Below are 23,667 nucleotides of genomic sequence, written 5' to 3' on the forward strand. Positions count from 1 at the left end.
CAGCCTCGATGGGTTATTTTAGAAGCACAGTTTGATATTTCCTGAAACACAGCCTCCACGATGCCCTCTTGTTCTCCCAACATTCTCTTCATAGACTGTAAGCTCATTGTGGGCGGGAACTGTGTCTCTTATGAAGTTCTACTGTCATTCATTCATTCATTCAATCGTATTTATTGAGCGCTTACTGTGTGCAGAGCACTGTACCAAGTGCTTGGGAAGTACAAGTCCTCTCCCAAGCACTTAGTACAGTGCTCTGCCCACAGTAAGCACTCAGTAAAGCTTGCCATGTGACCTTGGGCGATTCACTGGACTTCTCCATGCCTCAGTTCCCTCGTCTGTAAATGGGGATGGAGACTCGGAGCCCCACGTGGGACAGGGACTGCACCCCTTTCGATGGGCTTGTATCCCCTACAGCACTCAATACAGTGCCTGGTCTGTAGTAAGCGCCTAACGGATACCACAGTTATCATTATTATCATAATGACAATTGACCGACTGACTTCATACAAGACATGAAATGAAAGCTGACTTTCCGAATGTGTCTGTTATTATTTTTGCTTGAAAAAATGTTGTCCTCCAAATAGTCTAATGGAGTAGTCTCTCTCTCTCTCTATCTCCGTGTCTCTCTCTCTCTCTCTCTCTCTCTCTCTCTCTCTCTCTCTCTCTCTCTCTCTCTCTCTCTCTCTCTCTCTCTCTCTCTCTCTCTCTCTCTCTCTCTCTCTCTCTCTCTCTCTCTCTCTCTCTCTCTCTCTCTCTCTCTCTCTCTCTCTCTCTCTCAGGGAAATACCACATCAAAGCATCTCAGGGGGTGCTGAAAGTTGGAGATGCCCTCTCCGTCTGAGCTGGCTGAAAGACGGCGACCCGTTAAAGCGCGGGCCGGAGACGTGATCCAGCCGCCACGTTGAAGGCCAAGATTTTTCTCCATCGGGAGCAGGGCGTCCATTAACCTCTCGGGGTCGCTGGCTGAGAGTGGGGGCTCTCATGCGACCACTGTGCTTCCTGGAGACCGCGCTCCAGAAGGGAATCGGCCCTTGGGAAGGCAGAGATGAATGTGCTTTCCCTTGGGATCTAACCCCGCTTCCCGCCTCCGCGCCATGACCAGCCTGAAGCGGTCCCAGACTGAGAGGCCCATGGCCACAGAGAGGGTATCGATGGTGGGCCCGGAGGGGGCGTCGGCCAAGGTCCACACCGACGACTTCTATATGAGGCGCTTCCGCTCGCAGAACGGCAGCCTGGGCCCCCCGGTCATGGCCCCCGTGGGCCTCCCCCGCAGCGAGAGCACCCACCACGTCACCTCCACCCCGGGGGTCCCCAAGATGGGAGTCAGGGCGAGGATTGCCGACTGGCCGCCGAGGAAGGACAACGTCAAGGAGCCGGGCCGGCCGGGCCAGGAGGGCGAGACGGCCGGTTGCCCCGAGAGCCTGTCATCCAAGAGCAGCCCCGGGAGTCAGGGCAGCTCGGTCAGCCTTAACTCGAGCGATGCCGCCATGTTGAAGAGTCTCCACAACACCCTGAAGAGCAAGACCAGGCCGGTGGAGAGGATGGACTCACGCTTCCTCATGCCTGAGGCCTACCCGGCCTCCCCCAGGAAAGCCCTGCGCCGGATCCGGCAGCGGAGCAACAGCGACATCACCATCAGCGAGCTGGACGCAGACAGCTTTGATGAGTGCGTTTCGCCCACGTACAAGAGCGGGCCGTCGCTCCACAGGGAGTATGGCAGCACATCGTCCATAGACAAGCAGGGTACCTCAGGGGAGAGTTTCTTCGACCTGTTGAAGGGCTTCAAGGGTGACTGCGTGGAGCCCCGGGGAGGGACGCCCACCCAGCTGGGCGACCTGCTGATGGCCAGCGGGAGCAAGGGCTCCAGCTTCTCCCTGGACGTCATCGATGGTCCTGCCGTCCCCCGGGAGAACATCCGACTCTTCAAGGAGAGGGAGAAACCACCCAAGAGGCGCTGCAAGTCGGAGACGGGGGACTCGTCCATCTTCCGGAAGCTCCGCAATGCCAAGGGCGAAGGGGAGCCGATGGGGAAAGCGGCTGACCCGGACGACAGCCGGTCAGAGGACGGCGTCCGGCCCTGGACCTGCCCCAGGTGCTTCGCCCATTACGATGTCCAGAGCGTCCTGTTCGACCTGAACGAGGCGGTGGTGAACAGACATAACGTCATCAAGAGGCGGAACACGACCACGGGGGCCTCCGCCGCCGCCGTGGCCTCCTTGGTTTCAGGGCCTCCGTCCCACTCGGCCAGCTTTGGCTCCCCCACGGGCAGCACCGAAGACCTGAACTCCAAAGGAAGCCTTGGGGTGGACCAGGGGGACGACAAGAGCAACGAGCTTGTCATGAGCTGCCCCTATTTCCGTAACGAGATGGGCGGGGAGGGAGAGAGGAAGATTGGCCTGTCCAGGTCCAACTCGGGGGCCTTCGGCGGGGGTGAGAGCGCCGCGTTCGAGTCCACGCTCAGCTCCCACTGCACGAATGCCGGGGTGGCCGTCCTCGAGGTGCCCAAGGACAATTTGGTTTTGCACTTGGATCGAGTCAAGCGGTACATCGTGGAACATGTGGATCTGGGCGCCTACTATTACCGGAAATTCTTCTATCAGAAGGGTGAGTAGTGAATTCCCTCTCTGAATAATAATGAGAAGGTGAATAGTGATAATTATGGTACTTAAGCGCCTGCTCTGTGCCCAGCACTGTTCTGAGCACCAGTTCATGCAGTCGGACGCAGTCCCCGTCCCCCATGGGGCTCGCACTCTTAATCCCCATCTTACAGATGAGGGAATAGTGAACAAGGGAACAGAGAACAAGTTGGGCTTTTAGATTCAGAAGAGAAGCTTTAAAGAAACACCTGTTTGAAAAGAGTGGTTGGGGGGTTTTGGTTTCTCAGTGAATCCCAGGGTTATAAATGCATCTTGTTATGATTGTCTTCCAGAAGTTAAAAAAAAAAAGAAAATTCAACAAACAAAACCACTCTCTTCACGTTTCTTCACTTATTGACTTAGATTAAGTGAGGGAATAGATTGAGTAAGGGATAGAAAATAATGGCAGCCCCTTCTTTGGAAATTCATAAGGTCATATTGAGAAGCAGCGTTACCTAGAGGATAGAGCCCGGGCCTGGGAGTCAGAGGCCCTGAATTCTCATCCTGGCCCCTCCACTTGTCTGCCATGGGGCCTTGGGCAAGGCACTTCACTTCTCTGGGCCTCAGTTAACTCATCAATCAACCAATCAGTGGTATTTATTGAGCGTTTACTATGTGCAGAGCATTGTAGTAGGCACTTGGGTGGGTACAACAGAATTGGCAGTCTCATTCCCTGCCCATAATGAGCTTACAGTCCAGAGGGGGAGGCTGCCATCAATATGAATAAATAAGTGCTTTATAAAGTGTAATCTAAAGATGGGTACATGTGAGTGGGCCGAATAGCAAATGTACCAGGGTCACAGATCCAAGACAGACGCAGAAAGGAGAGGGAGGTGGGGAAAAGAGGGCTGAATCGGGAAAGGCCTCTTGGAGGAGACGTGACCATAGTACGGCTTGGAAGGGGGAGAGAGTGGAAGGGGGAGCCTGGCATCTATGGACGGGGAGGGAGTTCCAGGCTAGGGGGAGGACGTGGGAAAGGGGTCAGCAGTGAGTTAGACGAGATCAGGGCCTGGTGAGTGAGCTGGGGCTAGAGGAGCGAAGTGTGCGGGCTGGGCTTTATGAGGAGGGCAGGGAGGTGAAGTAGGAGGGGGCAAACTGATTGACTGCTTTAAAGCCAATGATGAGGAGTTTCTGTTGGATGCCGATTTCTGTAAAATGGAGATTAAGTCTGTGAGCCACACGTGGGACAGGGTCTGTGTCCAACATGACTATCTTGTATCTACCCCATTGCTTAGTGCAGTGTTTGGCACATAGTCAGCCCTTAACGAATACTATTAAAAATAATTGAGTGAATAAGGAAGTCAGTGGGAAATGCAAAAAGAGCCACTGCATTTTTCTTTGACCTTCAAGGCTTGGGGACAGGAATTACTCTTAAAACTCTAGATCGGGAATGGGTAACTTTGGCCTTCCTTGGCCAAGTTCTATGTGTTAATGGCTTTGCAGCAAATCACTATTATTAAGAATAGAAACGTCTAAAATGACAGTGCAACTGCCAGGGTCTTATTCTTTGACAAGGAAATAGACCAGTCTTGTCTTACGCTGTCGAGTCGTCTCTGACCCAAAGCGACGCCACGGACACATCTCTCCCAGAACACCGTGCTCTCCATTTGCAATCATTCTGGTAGTGGATCCGTACAGTTTTCTTGGGAAAAATCTGGAAGCGGATTACCATCGCCTCCTTCCGCGCGCTAAACCGGAGTCTCTGCCCTCGACTCTCTCCTGTGCCGCTGCTGCCTGGCACTGGTGAGTTTTGACTTGTAGCAGATGGCCTTCCACTCGCTAGCCACTGGCCAAGCTAGGAATGCAATGGACAGGCCTCTGCTTGACTCTCCCTCCCATGGCTGAGACTGGTAGAGTACGGGAAAATCTCCAGGTGTGACCCTGAGAGGGGAAATAAAACGATACCCTATGCATAATGGTATACTATGCAGAACCATAAGACGCCATACTAATGATGGTATTTGTTAAGTGCTTACTATGTGCCAAGCACTGTTCTAAGCGCTACCATAATGAGAAGTACCATGGCCTAGTGGATAGAGCATGGGCCTGGGAGTCAGATGGACCTGGGTTCTAATCCCTGCCCTGCCACTATTCTGCTGTGTGACTTGGGGCAAGTCACTTCACTTCCCTGTGCCCCAGTTACCTCATCTGGAAAATGGGGGTTAAGATCATGAACCCCATGAGGGACTTGGAATGTGTCCAACTTTGTATCTACCCCAATGCTTAGTACAGTGCTTGGCACATAGTAAGTGCGTAACAAATACCACAAGAAGAAATATTCAGATGTATGTGTAGTGAATTTTAGTCCTCTTTCTCTTAATTGTTCCATTCTAAATCTCGGGTTCTTTATCCTGAAGCCTTTTCCTGCTTACTTTAAAAAGCAACTGTATTAAAATTAATACTTCAACATGAAGAGAGTATAGTATTTGAGTATAGAGGAGCAGAGTAGCCCAGTGGATAGAGCACAGGCCTGGGAGTCAGAAGAACCTGGGTTTTAATCCCGACTCCACCACTTGTCCGTTGTGTGACCTTGGGCGAATCACTTTACTTCTCTGTACCTCAGTTCCCTTATCTGTTAAATGGGGATTAGGACTGTGAGCCCCATGGGAGACCGGGACTGTGTCTGACCTGAATCAATCAATCAATCGTATTTATTGAGCGCTTACTATGTGCAGAGCACTGTACTAAGCGCTTAATGAATGATTTGAATATACCCCAGTGCTTAGAACAGTGCTTGGCACATAGTAAGCACTTAACAGATACCATAATAATATGATCATTATTGTAGCTCTTTAAATAAATCCCCAGACCTGGTTTTCTAAATTACCAGACAAGAACTACTCTTATTATGGTTTTAAAAACTTAAGGACCCTCTGAGAAGAATGACAAAGTCAAAGCATTTCAATCATTTCCATTTTAGCTCCAAAGTCACTAGGTTGGAATCAGATGCTTAAGTCTGTCTTTCAGTGTTAGGTCTTTGGTTTGGAGGGAAAGAATTCTCAAAAGGTCAGTTCCGTGGCTTTTGTGTTTAATTTTCCGAACTTTGCCTGGGATTCGGGTGTGCATACTGATCCTCTCTCCCCTGGGACAAAATCAGTCCAACGTGTTGGCTACAGTTAAGTTCCACTACTAGACACTCTCTTTGTGTCCCCATATGAACCCCTTTCAAACACTGGGCTGCAAGATCTTATCTTAGGCAGGACTTCAGTCCCCCAACCCTTTTAACAGGAAGGGAAAAGCACTGTTTTTACTTATTCTCCGAGTGTCTCTTGGGATGGTACAGTTCAAACAATTTCTTCCTTTAATAGTGTCTACAAGTACTAAAGTGCAAGTATAACATTCCAGATTTTTCTTCAAAGCCTTACTGAAGGCACATCTCCTTCAAGAGGCCTTCCCTGACTAAGCCCTCCTTTCCTCTTCTCCCATTCCCTGCCGCGTAGCCCTTGCATTTGGATTTGCTCCCTTTATTCCCCCCTCCCTCAGCCCCAAAGCACGTAAGTACACATCCATTGTATATTTATTTCTAGTAACTGTGAGCTCTACCAACTTGGCTACACTGTAGACTCCCAAGCGCTTAGTACAGTGCTTTGAGCACAGTAAGCACTCGATAAATATGATTGATGGATAACGCGATCGCTTTCATCCGCCCTCACTTTATCGCCTGGTTCTGCCTGGACTTCCTCCTCTCTTTTCAAATTCTCCTTGAAAATTTGGTGCTTCAAGAAAGACGTAATGAGAAAGCTCCCTTCAGAAGTTCTGTCCAATCTCATGATGGGAAGGCATGGTGTCTGCCTTGATCTGTACCTTTTAAGCACTCAATCAGTCCTATTTATTGAGTACTTGCTGCATGCAAAACACTGTACTAAGCGCTTGGGAGAATACAATAGAATAGAGTTGGTTGACACGTCCCCTGCCCACAACGAGCTTACGGTCTAGAATGGAAGACGGTCATTAATAGAAATAAATAAATTTGCAGTAAAGTACGCAAGTGCTGTGGGACTGAGAGGGGCGAATAAAGGATGCAAATTCAAGTGTCAGGGTGATAAGGGAGTGGGAAAAGAGGAAGTGAGGGCCTAGTCAGGGAAGGCCTCTTAGAAGAGTTATGTCTTCAATAAGGCTTTGAAGCGGAGGAGAGTGTATGGCGAATATGAAGAAAAAAATGTTTGTTTTGTTGTCTGTCTCCCTCTTCTAGTCTGTGAGCCAGTTGTTGGGTAGGGATTGTCTCTATCTGTTGCCAGATTGTACTTTCCAAGCGCTTAGTACAGTGCTCTGCACACTTTAAGTGCTTAATAAGTACGATTGAATGAATGAATTGAATTAAATGAACGAAAGGAAGGGCATTCCAGGCCACAGGCTGGACACGAGCGAGGGGTCAGTGCAAGATTAGATCCCTCTATCCTCTAAGCTCATCCCTCTAGACTGGAAACTCACTGTGGCAGGAAATGTGTCTGTTTATTGTTGTATTTTACTCTCCCGAGTGGTTAGTACAGTGCTCTGCACACAGTAAGCATTCAGTAAATGCGACTGAATGAAATAGATTGACTGAAGACACACGAGATCGAGTTTTTTGATATTCCCCCACACTCAGCCCCAAGACACTACGTATGTATCCTTAGTTTACCAACTCTGTTGTATTGCAGTCTCCCAAGCGCTGTGTATTGCTCAGCACCCATTAAGCATTTAATCAATATCATTTATTGATTGAAGAACTGGGCTCTTTAGGACAACCAGAGGCTCATGCAAGACTCCAGTTTGATGTATCTTCTTCAGTATGAGAAGCAGCTTGGCTTAGTGGAAAGAGCCATGGGCTTGGGAGTCAGAGGTTGTGGATTCTAATCCTGGCTCCGTCACTTGTCAGCTGTGTGACTTTGGGCAAGCCGCTTCACTTCTCTGTGCCTCAGTTACCTCATCTGAAAAATGGGGATTAGGACTATAAGCCACATATGGGACAATTAATTACCTTGTATCTACCCCAGTGCTTAGAACAATGCTTGGCACATAATAAGTGTGTAACAAATACCATTATTATTATTATTATTATGTGTTTTAACTGTTTCAACCAATCACTGCTTGGGAGCCAACTGTAAGCCAATCAGAGAGATCCCAGGTAACCACTCTATCCCTATAGGTCGATTTATTTTTTGGGGGGGTCAATTGGCTATATGATGTTTTCAGATTAAAAAGTACTTTTAGTCATTTCAATGACCCGCGGTCAAAAGGTCTCCCTGAAACGGGCAAATCAATCAATCAATCGTATTTATTGAGCGCTTACTGTGTGCAAAGCACTGTACTAAGCGCTTGGGAAGTACAAGTCGGCAACGCATAGAGACAGTCCCTACCCAACAGCGGGCTCACAGTCTAGCAACAGCGGGCTCACAGTCTAGCAAAGAGGTGAATGGTAGAATAACATGAACCCAGCAACCATTCTAAATCCCACTGACTAAACATGATTCTCTCATTAAAATCATTTTATTGTAAAGTAAGCTTAAAATGTAATTTGAAGCAGAAATCAGGTCACAGGAGGATCGTCTCTTAAAATCCATGTTAGCAAATTTGTGCGTGTGTGCTTGCGTGCGTGTGCACCCCAGCTAATACTCTTTGCTAATGAAGCATTTAACCCCAAAGACTGAAAATTGAGTTCGGACAACATCCCAGGACAATAATTGCTGTCCGTCTCACCTGTAAACTCCTCGAGGGCAGGGAACGAGTCTGCTAACACTCTTTGATCGGACTTTCCCAAGCACTTAGTACAGTGTTCTGCACATGGTAAGCGCTCAATCAATACGATTCATTGAGAGCCCTGGGTTTCAGACTTGTAGATAGGGTCTCTGGGAGAGGCCAGTATCTTGGAGTGATGAATCCTGGGAGTGTTTTGTTGGTGAGAAAGGACTCATATTGATGCCTCTTGGAACGTGCCACTGTCGGTGGCCTAGAATGGAGAAGTCTTCCCTGACTAAGCCCTCCTCTCCTCTTCTTCCACGCCCTTCTGCTTCGCCCTGACCAACTCCCTTCATCCATCCCCCACTCCCAGCCCCAAAGCACTTATGTACCTATCTTTTAATTATTTATTCATTTATTTGTAGATATTAATGTCTGTCTCCCCCTCTACACTGTGAGCTAGTTGTGGGCAGGGAATGTGTCTGTTTACTGTTATAGTGTACTCTCCCAAGCGCTTAGTACAGTGCTTTGCGCACAGTAAGCGCTAAATAAATACGAATGAATGAGTGAACTAAAGCCCTATTAGGAAGTCCTCCCTTTTAGCAGATTTTTTTTAATGGTCTCTGTTAAACGCTTACTATGTGCCAGCCACTCTAGCAAGCGCTAGGGTAGATATAAAATAATCAGGGTAGACCCAGCCCATGTCACATGGAGTTAACAGTCTTCATCCACATTTTACAAATGAGGGAACTGAGGCCCAGAGAAGTGAAGTGATTTACCCAGGGTCACACAGCAGACAAGTGGCAGAGCTGGGATGAGAACCCAGGGCCTTCTGGCTCCCAGCTCTGGGCTCTAGCCACTAGGCCACGCTGCTTCTCCTTACCTAAGGGTAACGAGCTGCTACAGATTATTAGTGTGAATTGGTCCACTTCTTTGGCCCCTCATTAAGCAGAATAGCTCACAAAGAATTCATGCATCCCATGCAGCTCAGTAACCCGTAAATCTCGTAATTATAAACCCTCCTAAAAATCACATCTCCTCCAAGAGGCTTTCCTGGACTAAGCCCTCAATTCACTTACCCCCTTCCCCCGTCTCTGTCACCTATGCACTTAGATCTGTACCTTTCAGCACTTGATATTCACCCCACCATCCGCTCCACTTTAGTTAGGTAATAATGATAATAATAATAATAATAATGATGGTATTCATTCATTCATTCAATCATATGTATTGAGCACTTACTGTGTGCAGAGCACTGTACTAAGTGCTTGGGAAGTACAAGTTGGCAACATATAAAGACGGTCCCTACCCAACAGTGGGCTCACAGTTTAGAAGGGGGAGACAGAGAATAAAACAAAACATATTAACAAAATAAAATAAATAGAATAAACATGTACAAATAAAATAAAGAAATAGAGTAATAAATATGTGCAAACATATATACAGATATACAGGTGCTGTGGGGAGGGGAAGGAGGTAAGGCAGGGGGATGGGGAGGGGGAAGAAGGGGAGAGGAAGGAGGGGGCCCAGTCTGAGAAGGCCTCCTGAAGGAGGTGAGCTCTCAGTGGGGCCTTGAAGGAAGAAAGAGAGCTAGCTTGGCAGATGTGCAGAGGGAGGGCATTCCAGGCCAGGGGGATGACGTGGGCCAGAGGTTGGCGGCGGGACAGGTGAGAACGAGGCATGGTGAGGAGATTAGCGGCAGAGGAGTGGAGGGTGCAGGCTGGGCTGTAGAAGGAGAGAAGGGGGGTGAGGTAGGAGGGGGCGAGGTGATGGAGAGCCTTGAAGCCAAGGGTGAGGAGTTTTTGTTTGATGCTTAGGTTGATTGGTAGCCACTGGAGATTTTTGAGGAGGGCAGTAACATGCCCAGAGCATTTCTGGACAAAGACAATCCAGGCAGCGGCGTGAAGTATGGATTGAAGTGGGGAGAGACAGGAGGATGGGAGATGGGAGAGGAGGCAGATACAGTAATCCAGACAGGATAGGATGAGAGCTTGAACGAGCAGGGTAGTGGTTTGGTTGGAGAGGAAAGGGCAGATCTTGGCAATGTTGCGAAACTGGGACCAGCAGGTGTTGGTAACGGCTTGGATGTGAGGGGTGAACAAGAGTGCGGAGTCGAGGATGACTCCAAGGTTGTGGGCTTGTGAGATGGGAAGGACAACTATGTGCCAAGCACTGTTCTAAGCACTGGGGGAGATACAAGATTATCAAGTTATCCCAGGTGGGACTCACAGTCTTAATCCCCATTTTACGGATGTGATAATTGAGACACAGAGAAGTGACGTGACTTGCCCAAAGTCACACATCTGAAAAGTGGTGGAGCCGGGATTAGAACCCATAACCTCTGACTCCCAAGCCCGGGCTCTTCCCAGTAAGCCACTTGGCCTTTCAGCAGTTCATTTTTGTGCCTGTCTCCTCCTCTAGACTGTAAGCTCATTTGTGGCACTGATCATGTCTCTACTGACTCTATTGGGTTGACCGTTCCCAAGCACTCAGTAGAGAAGCAGCGTGGCTTGGAGCGCGGGCCTGGGATTCAGGAGGTCAGGGGTTCTAATCCCAGCTCTGTCTCTTGTGTGCTGTGTGAACTTGGGCAACTCACTTCATGTCTCTGGGCCTCAGTTCCCTCATCTGTAAAATGGAGATTGAAACGGGGAGCTTCACATAGGACAGGGACTGTATCTAACTCAATTTGCTTGTATCCACCCTAGTGCTTAGTACATAGTAAGAGCACATAGCAAGAGCATAACAAATACCATTATTATTATTATCATTATTATTATTCTTACAATGGTCTGTACACAACAAGCACTCAACCAATACCAGACTGATTACCTCCCATCTCTCAGTAATGGAGGAGTGGTAAGCAAATATGGAGGTGCTTAGGTCAATGCTTCATCCTGAGAGAATCGATTTTGAGAGCCAAGTTGGGAGTCATTTTGAATGGTAGTAATAATAATATTGTGGTATTTGTTAAGCACTTGCCATGTACCAGGCACTGTTCTAAGACCTGGGGTGGATAGAAGCATATTGGGTTGAACGCAGTCCCTGTCCCACATGGGGCTCACAATCTCAACCCCCATTTTAGAGATGAGGTAAGTGAAGTGACTTGCCCAAGACCACAGAGCAGACAAGTGGTGGAGCCGGATTAGAACCCATGACTTTCTGACTCCCAGGCCCAGGCTCTATCCATTACGGGTGGGGTGGAAATGAGGAATGTTCAGCCTTGTCTCCCCTCTTGGTTCTGTCCCCGTCGCTGTCTCATTGGCATTTCCCATGAAGAATTTCAGCATCCATCTCCCCCTCTGACTTTTGGATTCCAGCAGAGGAATCTTCATCCAGGCCTCTCGCTTTTCCATACCCGTAATGGATTCCTTCTGACAGATTGGAAGGAGAGAGTGCTGAGGAGAAAAAGGAAATGAAATGTGGATGCCGTGGTTGGGGAAACCAGCTGAAACCGGCTGAGAAAGGGCCCTCTAGACTGTAAACTCGTTGCGGGCAGGGAATCAATCATATTTATTGAGTGCTTACCCTGTATAGAGCACTCCACTAAGTGCTTGGGAGACACATATAGCAGACACATTCCCTTCCCACAGTGACCATACAGTCCAGAGGGAGAATGTGTCTATCAATTCTAGAGAATCTAGAGATGTGGTGTGGCTTAGTGGAAAGAACACTGGCTTGGGAGTCAGAGGTCGTGGGTTCTAATCCCTGCTCCGCCACTTGTCAGCTGTGTGACTTTGGGCAAGTCACTTATCTTCCCTATGCCTCAGTTACTTCATCTGTAAAATGGGGATTAAGAATGTGAGCCCCACTAGGTCAATCTGATTACCTAGTGTCTACTCTAGCGCTTAGAACAGTGTTTGGCTCATAGTAAGAGCCTAACAAATGCCATTATTATTATTATTATTTTTAATTCTTTTGCATTGTACTCTCCCAAGTGCTTAGTATAGTGCTCTGCACACAGGAAGCGCTCAGTAAATGCACTTGGTAGATTGATTGGATTGAGTGCAAAGGGAACCACTCTCTCCCTCTAGACTCAAAGCTCCTTGTGGGCTGGGAATATGTCTATCAACTCTCTTGTATTGGACTCTCCCAAACACATGGTACAGTGACCTGCACATGGGAAGCCCTCAATAAATGCCACTGAATGAGAACAAAGAGAACTGCTCTCTTCCTTGCGTTCATTCATTCACTCATTCAATCGTATTTATTGAGTGCTTACTGTGTGCAGAGCACTGTACTAAGCTTGGAAAGTACAGTTCAGCAACCAAGACAATCCCTGCCCAAAACGGGCTCAAAGTCTGGAAGGCGTGGAGACAGACATCAAAACAAGTAAACAGGCATCTATAGCATCAGTATAAATAAATAGAATTATAGATATATACACATCATTAATAAACTAAATAGAATAATAAATATGTACATATATACACAAGTGCTGTGGGGCAGGGAGGGAGGTAGAGCGGAGGGTGGGAGGGGGGCGATGGGGAGGGGCGGAGGAGCAGAGAAAAAGGGGGGCTTAGTCTGGGAAGGCCTCCTGGAGGAGGTGAGCTTCCTCTAGGCTGTAAGCTTGCTGTGGTTAGGGAATGTGTCTTTCAACTCTCTCCCAAGTGCTTAGTCTAGTGCTGTGCATACAAGAAGCACTCCGTCAATACCATGGATTAATGGAAAATAGCTATCTCCAATTATGCGACTTCTTTGTAAAGGGACTGCTTCAACTTCCATTTCTGAAAGGAGAGGGGGGCAGAGACAGAAGTAAGCCCCCAAAGAGGGTGGGTAGACACGGTCGGCCCATTAAAAGTGGACATAATTGTAGAGATGGGAAGCAGTGTGGCTTAGTGGATAGAGCCCGGGCCTAGGAGTCAGAAGGACCTGGGTTCTAATACTGTCTCCACCACGTGTCAGATGTGTGACCTTGGGCAAGTCATTTTACTTCTCTGGGCCTCAGTTGCCTCATCTGGAAAGTGGGGATGAAGACTGTGAGCTCTGTGTGCGACAGGGACTCTGTCCAACCTGATTAACTTGGATCTATCCCAGCGCTTAGTACAATGCCTGGCACAGAGTAAACACCAAAGAAATACCACAACAACAAAAAAGTAGGGAGAGAGGGCTACCTGATTATATTCTCTGTCCCCCTGCCAATTCCTGCCATCCCTTCACCAGCTGTGCCCATCTCTCCTCAATGGGCAATTAAGCAATTGCCACCAATTTGCTGAGCCCAGAAATATGGACAACGTGTGGTCGCGAGCAGGTTGTGGATTTTAATACCTTTTGTAACAGCAGATTTTCTTTCTTCCCCAGCCACCCACTCAGCTTAGTCAGCTGTTGTTCAGAGCCATTTCTCTGAGAAAGCAAGCGCTGGCTCACTTCAGATAACTCGATCCCCTGCCCCCCTCTCCCTGCTGATTTCACCGACTGCTATCTCCCTATGAAATGCTCACCATTTCTCCCTACCTGGAGCCAATCTTCATTAGCCTATTAGTGAAAATAACAGTGAATCGCTCTCTGGCTTATGAATTTTTGTGGGTTTTCTTTAGTGGTGCAAGGGCATCGTCAGAGAACACCACACAGTTAAGTGTGTTCAAAAGAGCCTGGGTGTTTTGTCTGCTCTCCCTGTTTCCTGCTTCCACCTCAGAAGCCAGAGATATTTGATATGTGGAGAGGCCAGGAAAACCCTTACAACTCACGTTCCTCTGAGCCAGTCAGAAATGCTAGTTGAGTTTTTTGTAGAAGACTCACCGTTTTGTTGAATTCATGAAATCCAGATTCTGCTGTCTTTCACCATTTGCCCATATAAGAATAATGGTAATAACTGTAGTAGTTGTGAAGCACTTACCGTGTTCCGGGCACTGTACTACGTGCTGAAGAGAACACAAGCGAATCAGGTTGGACATAGTCCATGTCCCACGTGGGGCTCACCATCTTAATCCCCAGTTAAAAGGTGAAGTAACTGAGGTGCAGAGAAGTGAAATGACTTGCCTAAGGTTACACAGCAGACAAGTAGCAGAGCTGGAATTAGAACCCATGACCTTGTAACTGTCAGTCCCGTGCTCTATCCACTAGGACATGCTACTTCTCCAATTCATTCATTCATTCAATCATATTGAGCACTTACTGTGTGCAGAGCACTGTACTAAGTGCTTGGAAAGTACAATTCAGCAACAGAGACAGTCCTTACCCAACAACGGGCTCACAGTTTAGAAGGGGGAGACAGACAACAAAACAAGTAGACAGGCATCAACCAATTTAATCAATCAGTGGTAGCCATTGAGCACTTACTATGTGCAGAGCACTGTACTAAGGGTTTGTGAGAGAATAATACTCAATCAGTTAAATATATTGAGCACTTACTGTATGGAGAACACTGTAATAAACACTTGGGAGAGTACGATGTAGTAGAATTAGCCAATACGTCTCCTGCCCACAACGAGCTTACAGTCTAGAGAGGAAGACTGACATTAATAATGGAAGATACTTGTTTTTTCCGCTGCATTTTTCATTTTGTTTCTACCAAAATTAATGGCATCGATCTTTTAGCTGTAACTTTCCCATTGACCAGATTTCTTACCGATAAATGCATCTTCATCACTGTATTTGTATTTGTATTGTGTTTTTAAACATTTATTTGATTTACTAATATGTAATATTTTCAAACCGCTTTCTGTGAGGCAAGTGCTGTGCTGGGGTAGTTACAATACAATCAGATTCAATCCTCATCCTCCATGGGAACATGTCTGCTATTTCTGTTGTGTTGCACTCTCCCAAGTGCTTAGTACAGTGCTCCTCACATAGTAAGCGCTCAATACATACCATTGATTGATGGGGCTCACAATCCCAGGAGATGGTTGGGGAGGTAGATGGAGGAGACAAGTATTTAATTCTCATCAGGAAACTGAGGCCCAGAAAAATTAAGTGACTTCCCTAAGGTCATACAGCAAGCAAGTAATGAAGCTAGAATCCATTGATAGTGTTTCCTGAGCATTTACTGTGTTCAGAGCACTGTACTAAGTGTTATGCCTCTAGACTGTGAGATCGTTGTGGGAAGGGAATGTGTCTCGTGGCCTAGTGGAAAGAGCACAGGCTTGGGAACCAGAGGACATGGGTTCTAATCCCTGCTCCGCCACTTGTCTGCTGTGTGACCTTGGGCAAGCCACTTTACTTTTCTGTGCTTCAGTTAATTCAACTGTAAAATGGGGATTAGGACTGTGAGCTCCACATAGGACAACCTGATTACCTTGTATCTACCCCAGCGCTTAGAAGAGTGCTTGGCACATAATAAGCGCTTAACAAATGCCATCATTGTTATTATTATTATTTTACTCTCCCGAGAGCTTAGTACAGTTCTGTGCACACTGTAAGTGCTCAATAAATGCGATCGAATGAATGAAAAGGATAGTACCCTACAGTTAGTAGATTAGAAGCCACTTTTCCTGTCTTCCAGGCCCATGCTTTTTCTATTAGGTGACACTGTCTCAATGTTTGGATAAAGCTCTTAGGTCTCTGATGTAAGATGAAAGACATTCACCCTTCTAAATTCCTTCTTCTAATTCACCACGATCGTTTTAATATCCGGTCTGGATGTGCAACTCTGATTTCCACAAGGTCTTTCCGAATGGAAGAAAAAGACGATCTTCACAATTTCCGTTTTGTTGCATACTAGACTGGATTAGATACAAGAGATAGGAAAGTAGGTCAGAGGCTGTTTTCAGAGAATGGGAATTTAGAATGAACCCAGCTTTTGTGACATAGAAGATTCAGCACTTTAAGTACCGATTCAGCATTAAAGTTATTTTGAAAATTGAGGAAAGTCCGCCATCCTTGTTAAGAATTTGAGTCTCTTTATAGCACATTCATTGATTCCAGCGAATTTATTGAGCATTACTGTGTGTAGAGCACTGCACTAAGCGCTTCTAATCCAGTCTCTGCCACTTGTCTGCCACGTGACCTTGGACAAGTCACTTCGCTTCTCTGTGCCTCAGTTACCTCATCTGTAAAATGGGGATCGTGACTGTGAACCCCATGTGAGATAAGGACTGTGTAAACTGATTTGCTTGTATCCACCCCAGTGCTTAGTACAGTGCCTGGCACATAGTAAGCACTTAACAAATACCATCAATTTTTTTTTGTGGGGGGGGGGAGGGAGCGAAGAGAGTACGCTATAACAAAAAAAACAGACACATTCCCTGCCCACAACAGGCTTACAGTCTAGAGGAGGAATTAAGGGTGATGTTCTCAACTGGTTATTGGTTATTAGTTATTAGTTTTGGGGGTATGAAGCCTTTATTTCTACCTCTCACCAATTTCCACACTCACCTTTTTTTTTCTTTTTTTAAAATTATGTTTGTTAAGCACTTACTATATTCCAGGCATTGTACTAAGCGCTGGGGTAGATACAAACCAATCAGGTTGGACACAATCCTTGTCCCACATGGGGCTCACAGTCTTAATCCCCATTTTTCAGATGAGGTAACCAAGGCCCAGAGAAGTGAAGCAACTTGTCTAAGGTCACACAGCAGATGGGTGGCAGGAGCCAGGATTAGAACCATGGTCCTTCTGTGTCCCAGGCCCGGGCTCTAGCCACCAGGTCTTCTGATTCTATATGGACTCTGTGAGTCTCTGGGCGAAGTGAAAGGGAATTAGATTCTGGTGCTTGCTTCCTCTCCCGTGATCCTCCACACTTCTCACCTCCACCACCACCACCACTAGTGCCATGTCACACATGGTACCACCACAAGGAGGCCCCATAAGTACCAAGTGCTTAGTACAGTGCTCTGCACACAGTAAGCGCTCAAAAAATACAGTGGACTGAATCACTGTTGATGTCATCCTGAGAATCTATCGTACGGCCTAGTGACTAGAGCCCAGACCAGAAAGTCAGAAGGACCCGACTCTGCCACTTGTCTATTTTGTGACTTTGGGCAAGTCACTTCACTTCTCTAGGCCTCAATAACCTCATCTGAAAAATGGGGACTAAGACCGTGAGCCTCATTTGGGACATGGACTTTGTCCAACCTGATCAGCTTATAGCTACCCCAATACCTCAAATCCCAGCTCCGCCACTTGTCAGTTGTCAGCTGTGTGACTTTGGGCAAGTCACTTAACTTCTCTGTGCCTCAGTTACCTCATCTGTAAAATTGGTATTAAGATTGTAAGCCCCACATGGGACAACCTGATCACCTTGTATCCTCCTGAGCACTTAGAACAGTGCTTTGCACATAGTAAGCACTTAACAAATACCAAAATAGTTGCTTCTTTATATAATAATAATAATAGTAAACCCTTAACAAACACCACCATTATTATTATTATTATTATTATATAAAGAAGCAACTATTTGAGTTTCCCCATATTTCCGTTCTTCACCCATCCTTGGCCATTTAGCTTCTATAGATTTGACTCCTCCTTGAATTTTCTCCCACCATTAGCAAACTTGAATTGCTATTCCTCACCACTTGCAGTTAAATGAGTTGTGCGAGTATGCAAACTTCATCAGTTCCTTCCAAGTTTAGCCTGAATTCCAAAGAGGTTCTCTGTAATGCACTCCGCAGCCCAACATTTTACTCATTAGGCATGTAAGAGAAAACAGAGCTTCATTGTCCCATGTAAGCACTGTGGGTCTCCGCTGGTATGTTAAAATAATTAGAAGCTTATCCATGTCTCCGGACCAGCTTTCTGGCACACGGTTAAACCCCCATTTAGGTCTCATCCGACTTCCTCATTGTGCTCTGGGGAGTTTGGTACATAGCAGACATGGGAACCTTCATTTTAGTAATGGAAATGGACTCCCTGGGCGGAAAGAAGTGAGGCCTAGGGGAAGCCCGTTGTTGGGTAGGGATTGTCTCTGTTGCCGAATTGTACTTTCCAAGCACTTAGTACAGTGCCCTGAACACGGTAAGCACTCAATAAATACTTTTGAGTGAATGAATGAATGATGGTAGAGCACAGGTCCGGGAGCCAAAAGGACCTGGGTTCTAGTTCTGGCTCCACCACTTTTCTGCTGGGTGACCTCGGGCGAGTCGCTTCACTTCTCTGGGCCTCCATTCCCTCATTCTGTAAAGTGGGGATGAAGACGGCAAACCCCATGTGGGACAGGGACTGTGTCCAACCTGATTATCTTACATCTACCCAGTGCTTAGTACAGTGCCTGGCACATAGTAAGCACTTAACAAAGACCATGAAAAAACCCAAAAAAAATTCTGCAAGGGATTAATTCCCTGCCCCTTTGGGAGTTATGAGACCCCTCTAGACTGTAAGCTCATTGTGGGCAGGGAATGTGTCTACCAACTCTGTTAGAGTGTTCTGTACTCACCTCAGCGGTTAGTACAGTGCTATGCACACAATAAGTGCTCAGGAAATACCATTGCTTGATGGACTGACTGAAAACTCCTGCTAGGAATTGTGAGTGGCTCTGAAGAGCCCTCTAGATTGTAAGGTCAGGTAGTCAGGGGATGTATTTGTTATACTGTACTCTCCCAAGATCTTCGTACAGTGCTCTGCACTCAATAAGCGCTCAATAAATACCATTGACTGATTGATGGAAACTTCCATATAACATCACACTAAACTGTAAATTCTAGTTTACTAAGAGAAGCAGCATGGCTCAGTGGAAAGAGCCCGGGCTTGGGAGTCAGACTTCATGGGTTCTAATCCTGACTCCACCATATGTCTGCTGTGTGACCATGGGCAAGTCACTTAACTTCTCTGAGCCTCAGTTACCTCATCTGTAAAATGGGGATGAAGACTGTGAGCCCCACGTGGGACAACCTGATGACCTTGTATCCCCCCCCCCAGCACTAGAACAGTGCTTCACACACAGTAAGCACTTAACAAATACCATCATTATTATTATTATTATTATTATTATTTAAACTTATCTCTAGACTGTAAACCCGTTCTGCACAGGGAACATCTGTTAATTCTGTTGTACTGTACTCTCCCTGCACATAGTAAGCACTCAATAAATTGATTGATTGATGGGAATTCCCCAAATAACATCACTTTGGACATTCATTCATTCAGTCAGTCATATTTATTGAGCACTTACTGTGTGCAGAGCACTGTACTAATAAGATCATCTCTAGAGGTTACGCTGGGTATGGGCAGGGAATGTATCAGCTAATTCTGTTGTATTGCGCTCTCCCAGGCACTTAGTACAGTGCTCTGCACACAGTAAGCACTCATTAGATACCATGGATTGATTGATCGATCACTCATTGCCCCCCACGTTAACCAAATACGTAGTAGCTGATTTTCATAACCTGTAGGGTCACATTTGGTCAGAATTTGCATTGTCTCTAGGTCCTCCTCCTTTTAAGGATTATATTGAAATTTCAGTGAACACCCATTAATTCGGCTCTATTGTCCTCCCCCATTTCAATCCAGTGCTCTACATATAGTAAGCACTGAATAAATGCTATTGATTGATGATTGAGGGTTAACAAGCTTCATTATGAGAAAAGGTATAGTAATTTAGACCCAGTACAGGCAACTACTTTATTGTAGTAGCATCGACTGTATCAAAGAGACTACTAAAGTCAATTATCAGTCAGTGGGGATGAAGACTGTGAGTCCCATGTGGGATAGGGACTGCGTCCAACCCGATTTGCTTGGCTCCACCCCAGCACTTAGTACAATGCGTGGCACGTAGGAAGCACTTCACAGATACCACAATTATTATCATTTGCAGTGGATGAAGTTGCTAATGAGGTGTCAAAGTTGAGGTTGCTGAATGGAGTGGGATTGTTGCAGATTTGCATTTGATCATGCAGCATGGCTTAGTGGAAAGAGCACGGGCTTGGGAGTCAGACGATGTGGGCTCTAATCCCAGTTTTGCCACTTGTCTGCAGTTCGACTTCGGGCAAGTAACTTAACATCTCTGTGTCTGTTACCTCATCTGTAAAATGGGGATTAAAAGTGTGAGCCCCATGTGGGGCAACCCAATTACCCTGTATTTACCCCAGCACTTAGAACAGTGCTTGGCACATAGTAAACGCTTAACAAATACCATTATCATTATCATTATTATTATTATTATTATTCTCATTCTCTCAGGGGGAGTTTGCTTGCTGTGAGGAAATCCCTTCCATTTTTTTGTTTTGGTTTTTATGGTATTTGTTAAGTGCTTACTATGTGCCAGGCACTGTACTAAACATTGGGGTGGACAAAAGTTAATTAAGTGGGACACAGTCCCTGTCCCACACTGGGCTCATGGTCTGCATCCCCATTTGCAGATGAGGGAACTGAGGCCCAGGGAAGTCAAGTGACTCGACGGTCACACAGTAGACAGGTACCGGAGCAAGATTAGAACCCAGCTCCTTCTGACTCCTAGGCCCGGACTCTATCCACTAGGCCACACTTCTTCTGTTCTTAGATCTAGTGGGTGAGAAAGTAAGTCCAGTGACACAGTTCACTGACCTATTGATAGCACAAAGCACCGAGTCAGAACCAGTAATCCTCTTAATTATCTTATGAGTACACTGACCAGTAATTTACTGCAATCGGTTTGAAGAATTTTGCGGGAAACTCTGATTTTCTACAGGATAAATTTAAAGCCACATTTCATCAACACAGAGTAGGCTTTTTTTTTTTACATCCCACGTCTTAAGTGTGGAATGCAAACAGAAGACCAAACAAAAGGCAGTGCTTTTAATTGTCATGGAAGGTTGTTGGATGGATATAATGTTGGAAAAGGCTCTGAAAAACTGGGATGGGCTTGCGAGGGGAGCAATAGAGTGTCGACCTTGAAACAGGCCGTTGTAGTTGAATATCCAGAAAACTCTGTAGTAACCCTATTCAAAAGACAGACTCAAAACTTTCTGAGATGTCCAATTTGATGACTGAAGGGGAAAGGTCAATCAATCGTATTTATTGAGCAGAGCACTGTACTAAGTGTTTGGGAGAGCACAATGTGACAATCTAACAGACCCATTCTTTGCCCACAAAGAGCATACGGTCTAGAGGGGGAGACAGACGTGAATATAAATCAATAAATGACAGGTGCGTAAGAGCTATGGGGCTGGGAGGGGAGATGAATACAGAAAGCAGGTCAGGGTGATGCAGAAGAGAGTAGAAGAAAAGGAAAAGAGGCCTTAGGTAAGGCTGCTTAGAATAATAAGGCTTTGAAAGGTGGGGAGAGTAATTATGTCAGCTCTGAGGAGGGAGGGCATTCCTCTAAGAGGCAAATTTAAAATGGAACAGATTGTGGCCTAGTGGATAGAGCCCAGGGCTGGGTGTCAGAGGACCTGGGTTCTAATTCCAGCTCCGCCACTCACTCACTCATAATGACCCAAGGTCATTATAGGACCTTGGATACGTCTCTTCACTTCTCTGGGCCTCAGTTCCCTCCTCTGTACCTGTTCCCCCTCCTAGTTAGATTGTGAGCGCTGTGTGGGCCCTGGTTATCTTGTTTCTAATCCCAGCACTCAATACAGTGCTTGGCACATAGTGAGTGCTTAACAAATGTTATTGTTATTATCATTATAATAATGGTATTTGTTAAGTGCTTACTATGCACAAAGCTATGTTCTAAGCACTGGATCAGAGAAGCAGTGTGGCCTAGGGATAGAGCCCGGGCCTGAGAGTCAGAAAGTCCTGGCTTCTAACCCTTAGCCCACCCCTTGTCTGCTGTGTGATGTTGGGCAAGTCACTTCACTTCTCTGGGCCTCAGTTACTTCATCTTTAAAATGGGAAGTGAGACTGTGAGCCCCACTTGGGACAGGGACTCTGTCCAATTTGATTAGCTCGTATCTACTCCAACACTTAATACAGTGCCTGGCACATAATAAGCATTTAACAAATGCCATTAAAAAAAAGAAAAAAACAGAGACTGTGTCCAAACAAATTAGGTTGTATCTACTCCAGCACTTAGTACAGTGCCTGACACATAGTAAGCACAGAACAAATGTTATACGAACAGGAATATTCACCTTCTAGGAGGCAGGGGCTTAGTAGAGTGCTTAGTAGAGTGCACACAGTAAGCAGTCAATAAATACATTTGAATGAAAGGGTCTGAGACTAAATGACCTTTTGAGATCCTTTTTTCCTGATTCTGTGGCTCCCTTTAACTTTATTGGGAGATTGTGAAAGGTCCTCAAATTCTCACCCCACATTTTTACCAGCAGGCAGCAGTGACCTTAGAATTAACCATGTCAAATTCCCCATTCTTAAAATTCGGTTTAGGCAAATAACGATCTACAAAAGAAGAATCCCGGATGGGTATGATTAACTGCCTCTTTTCCTTACTTTGTAAAGCAATCTGTTGTCTTAGGGCAAGTAATTTTAATTGTACTCAATAACCATTTCCTCAACTGCAAAATAGGAATCTTATTCTCTGCCTGCTGTATTTGCTTCAGGGGGTTGTTACAGTATTCATCAGGAAGTATTAAAGAACTAAGAGAAGGATTTAATTTCAATATATAAAGCAATATCACTGTGGCATATCAAGGAAACAATATACAAAGGATTTATTAAGGGTTCGGTACTCGTTTATTTAGCAAACATAGTCTGAATTTTTAATATGTGGGAAAAATAAACTCTCAGAATAGCAAGAGTATTAAGATGTGGCTTAGTGGAAGTGGGCTTGGGCATCAGAGGACGTGAGTTCTAAGCCCACCTCTGCCACTTGTCTGCTGTGTGACCTTGGGCAAGTCACTTAACTTTTCTGTGCCTCAGTTACCTCATCTGTAAAATGGGGATTAGAAGTGTGAGCACCATGTGGGACAGCCTGATTACCCTGAATCTACCCCAATGCTTAGAACAGTGCTTGGCTCATAGTAAGCGCTTAACAAATGCCATCATTAGTAGTAGTAGTAGTATTAACAAAAACCTTTGAAAATCCGGGAATTCCCAGCTGAATTTCCATATTGGCTCACTGACATTTGCCATCATTTCGTCGTTTTTTTTTGTTTTTTTTTTAATTTTAAGAAATGTGTAACAGCTCAACTCCTTGGAAAGAAAAACGTTTTTTGTAACCCATGCACCTGATATGAAATGATTTAATCATTTTATAAAATGATGTTCCTTTTTTGTAATCCTTTTTGTAATTTTGAATTTTACTGTATTTCTTGGGAGATGTTGGCCTTGTTTCATTGTGTTTTAGTCAGTGAAGAGACAAAATTCTTCTCCCCCTCTAGACTGTCAGCTCATTATGGGCTGGGAATTCTGTTGTATTGTCCTTTCCCAAGTGTTTATTAAGTGCTCTGCACATAGTAAGCATTAAATAAATACCAGATTGATTGATTGATTCCCTGAGGGCCTTGCTTTCTCCGCTGTCACAAGTTAACGACACAATTTCCAGATTCTCTTTTGTGAAATAAATCACTGATAAAACACTTTCTACATATTACAGTTTAGAAACGAAAAGTCCATATTGCACCAA

General features: G+C 45.8%; 1 protein-coding gene and 1 non-coding gene across 2 annotated transcripts in view; one reads left to right on the forward strand and one right to left on the reverse strand.

Annotated features, from left to right (window-relative positions):
• The window catches only part of SIPA1L1 (signal induced proliferation associated 1 like 1), a 421,260-nt gene that overhangs the window by 239,349 nt on the left and 158,244 nt on the right, over positions 1-23,667 (forward strand). The window contains 1 exon segment of the mRNA XM_038765485.1: positions 780-2,604. Coding sequence (XP_038621413.1) covers positions 1,050-2,604 — 1,555 coding nt within the window. The 5' untranslated portion in view covers positions 780-1,049.
• LOC119944949 lies at positions 4,390-4,527 on the reverse strand. The gene has a single exon (XR_005456088.1). It is a non-coding gene; the product is annotated as a small nucleolar RNA SNORA7 (small nucleolar RNA).

Source organism: Tachyglossus aculeatus, chromosome 23 (genome assembly GCF_015852505.1).
Source record: "Tachyglossus aculeatus isolate mTacAcu1 chromosome 23, mTacAcu1.pri, whole genome shotgun sequence".
NCBI lineage: Eukaryota > Metazoa > Chordata > Mammalia > Monotremata > Tachyglossidae > Tachyglossus > Tachyglossus aculeatus.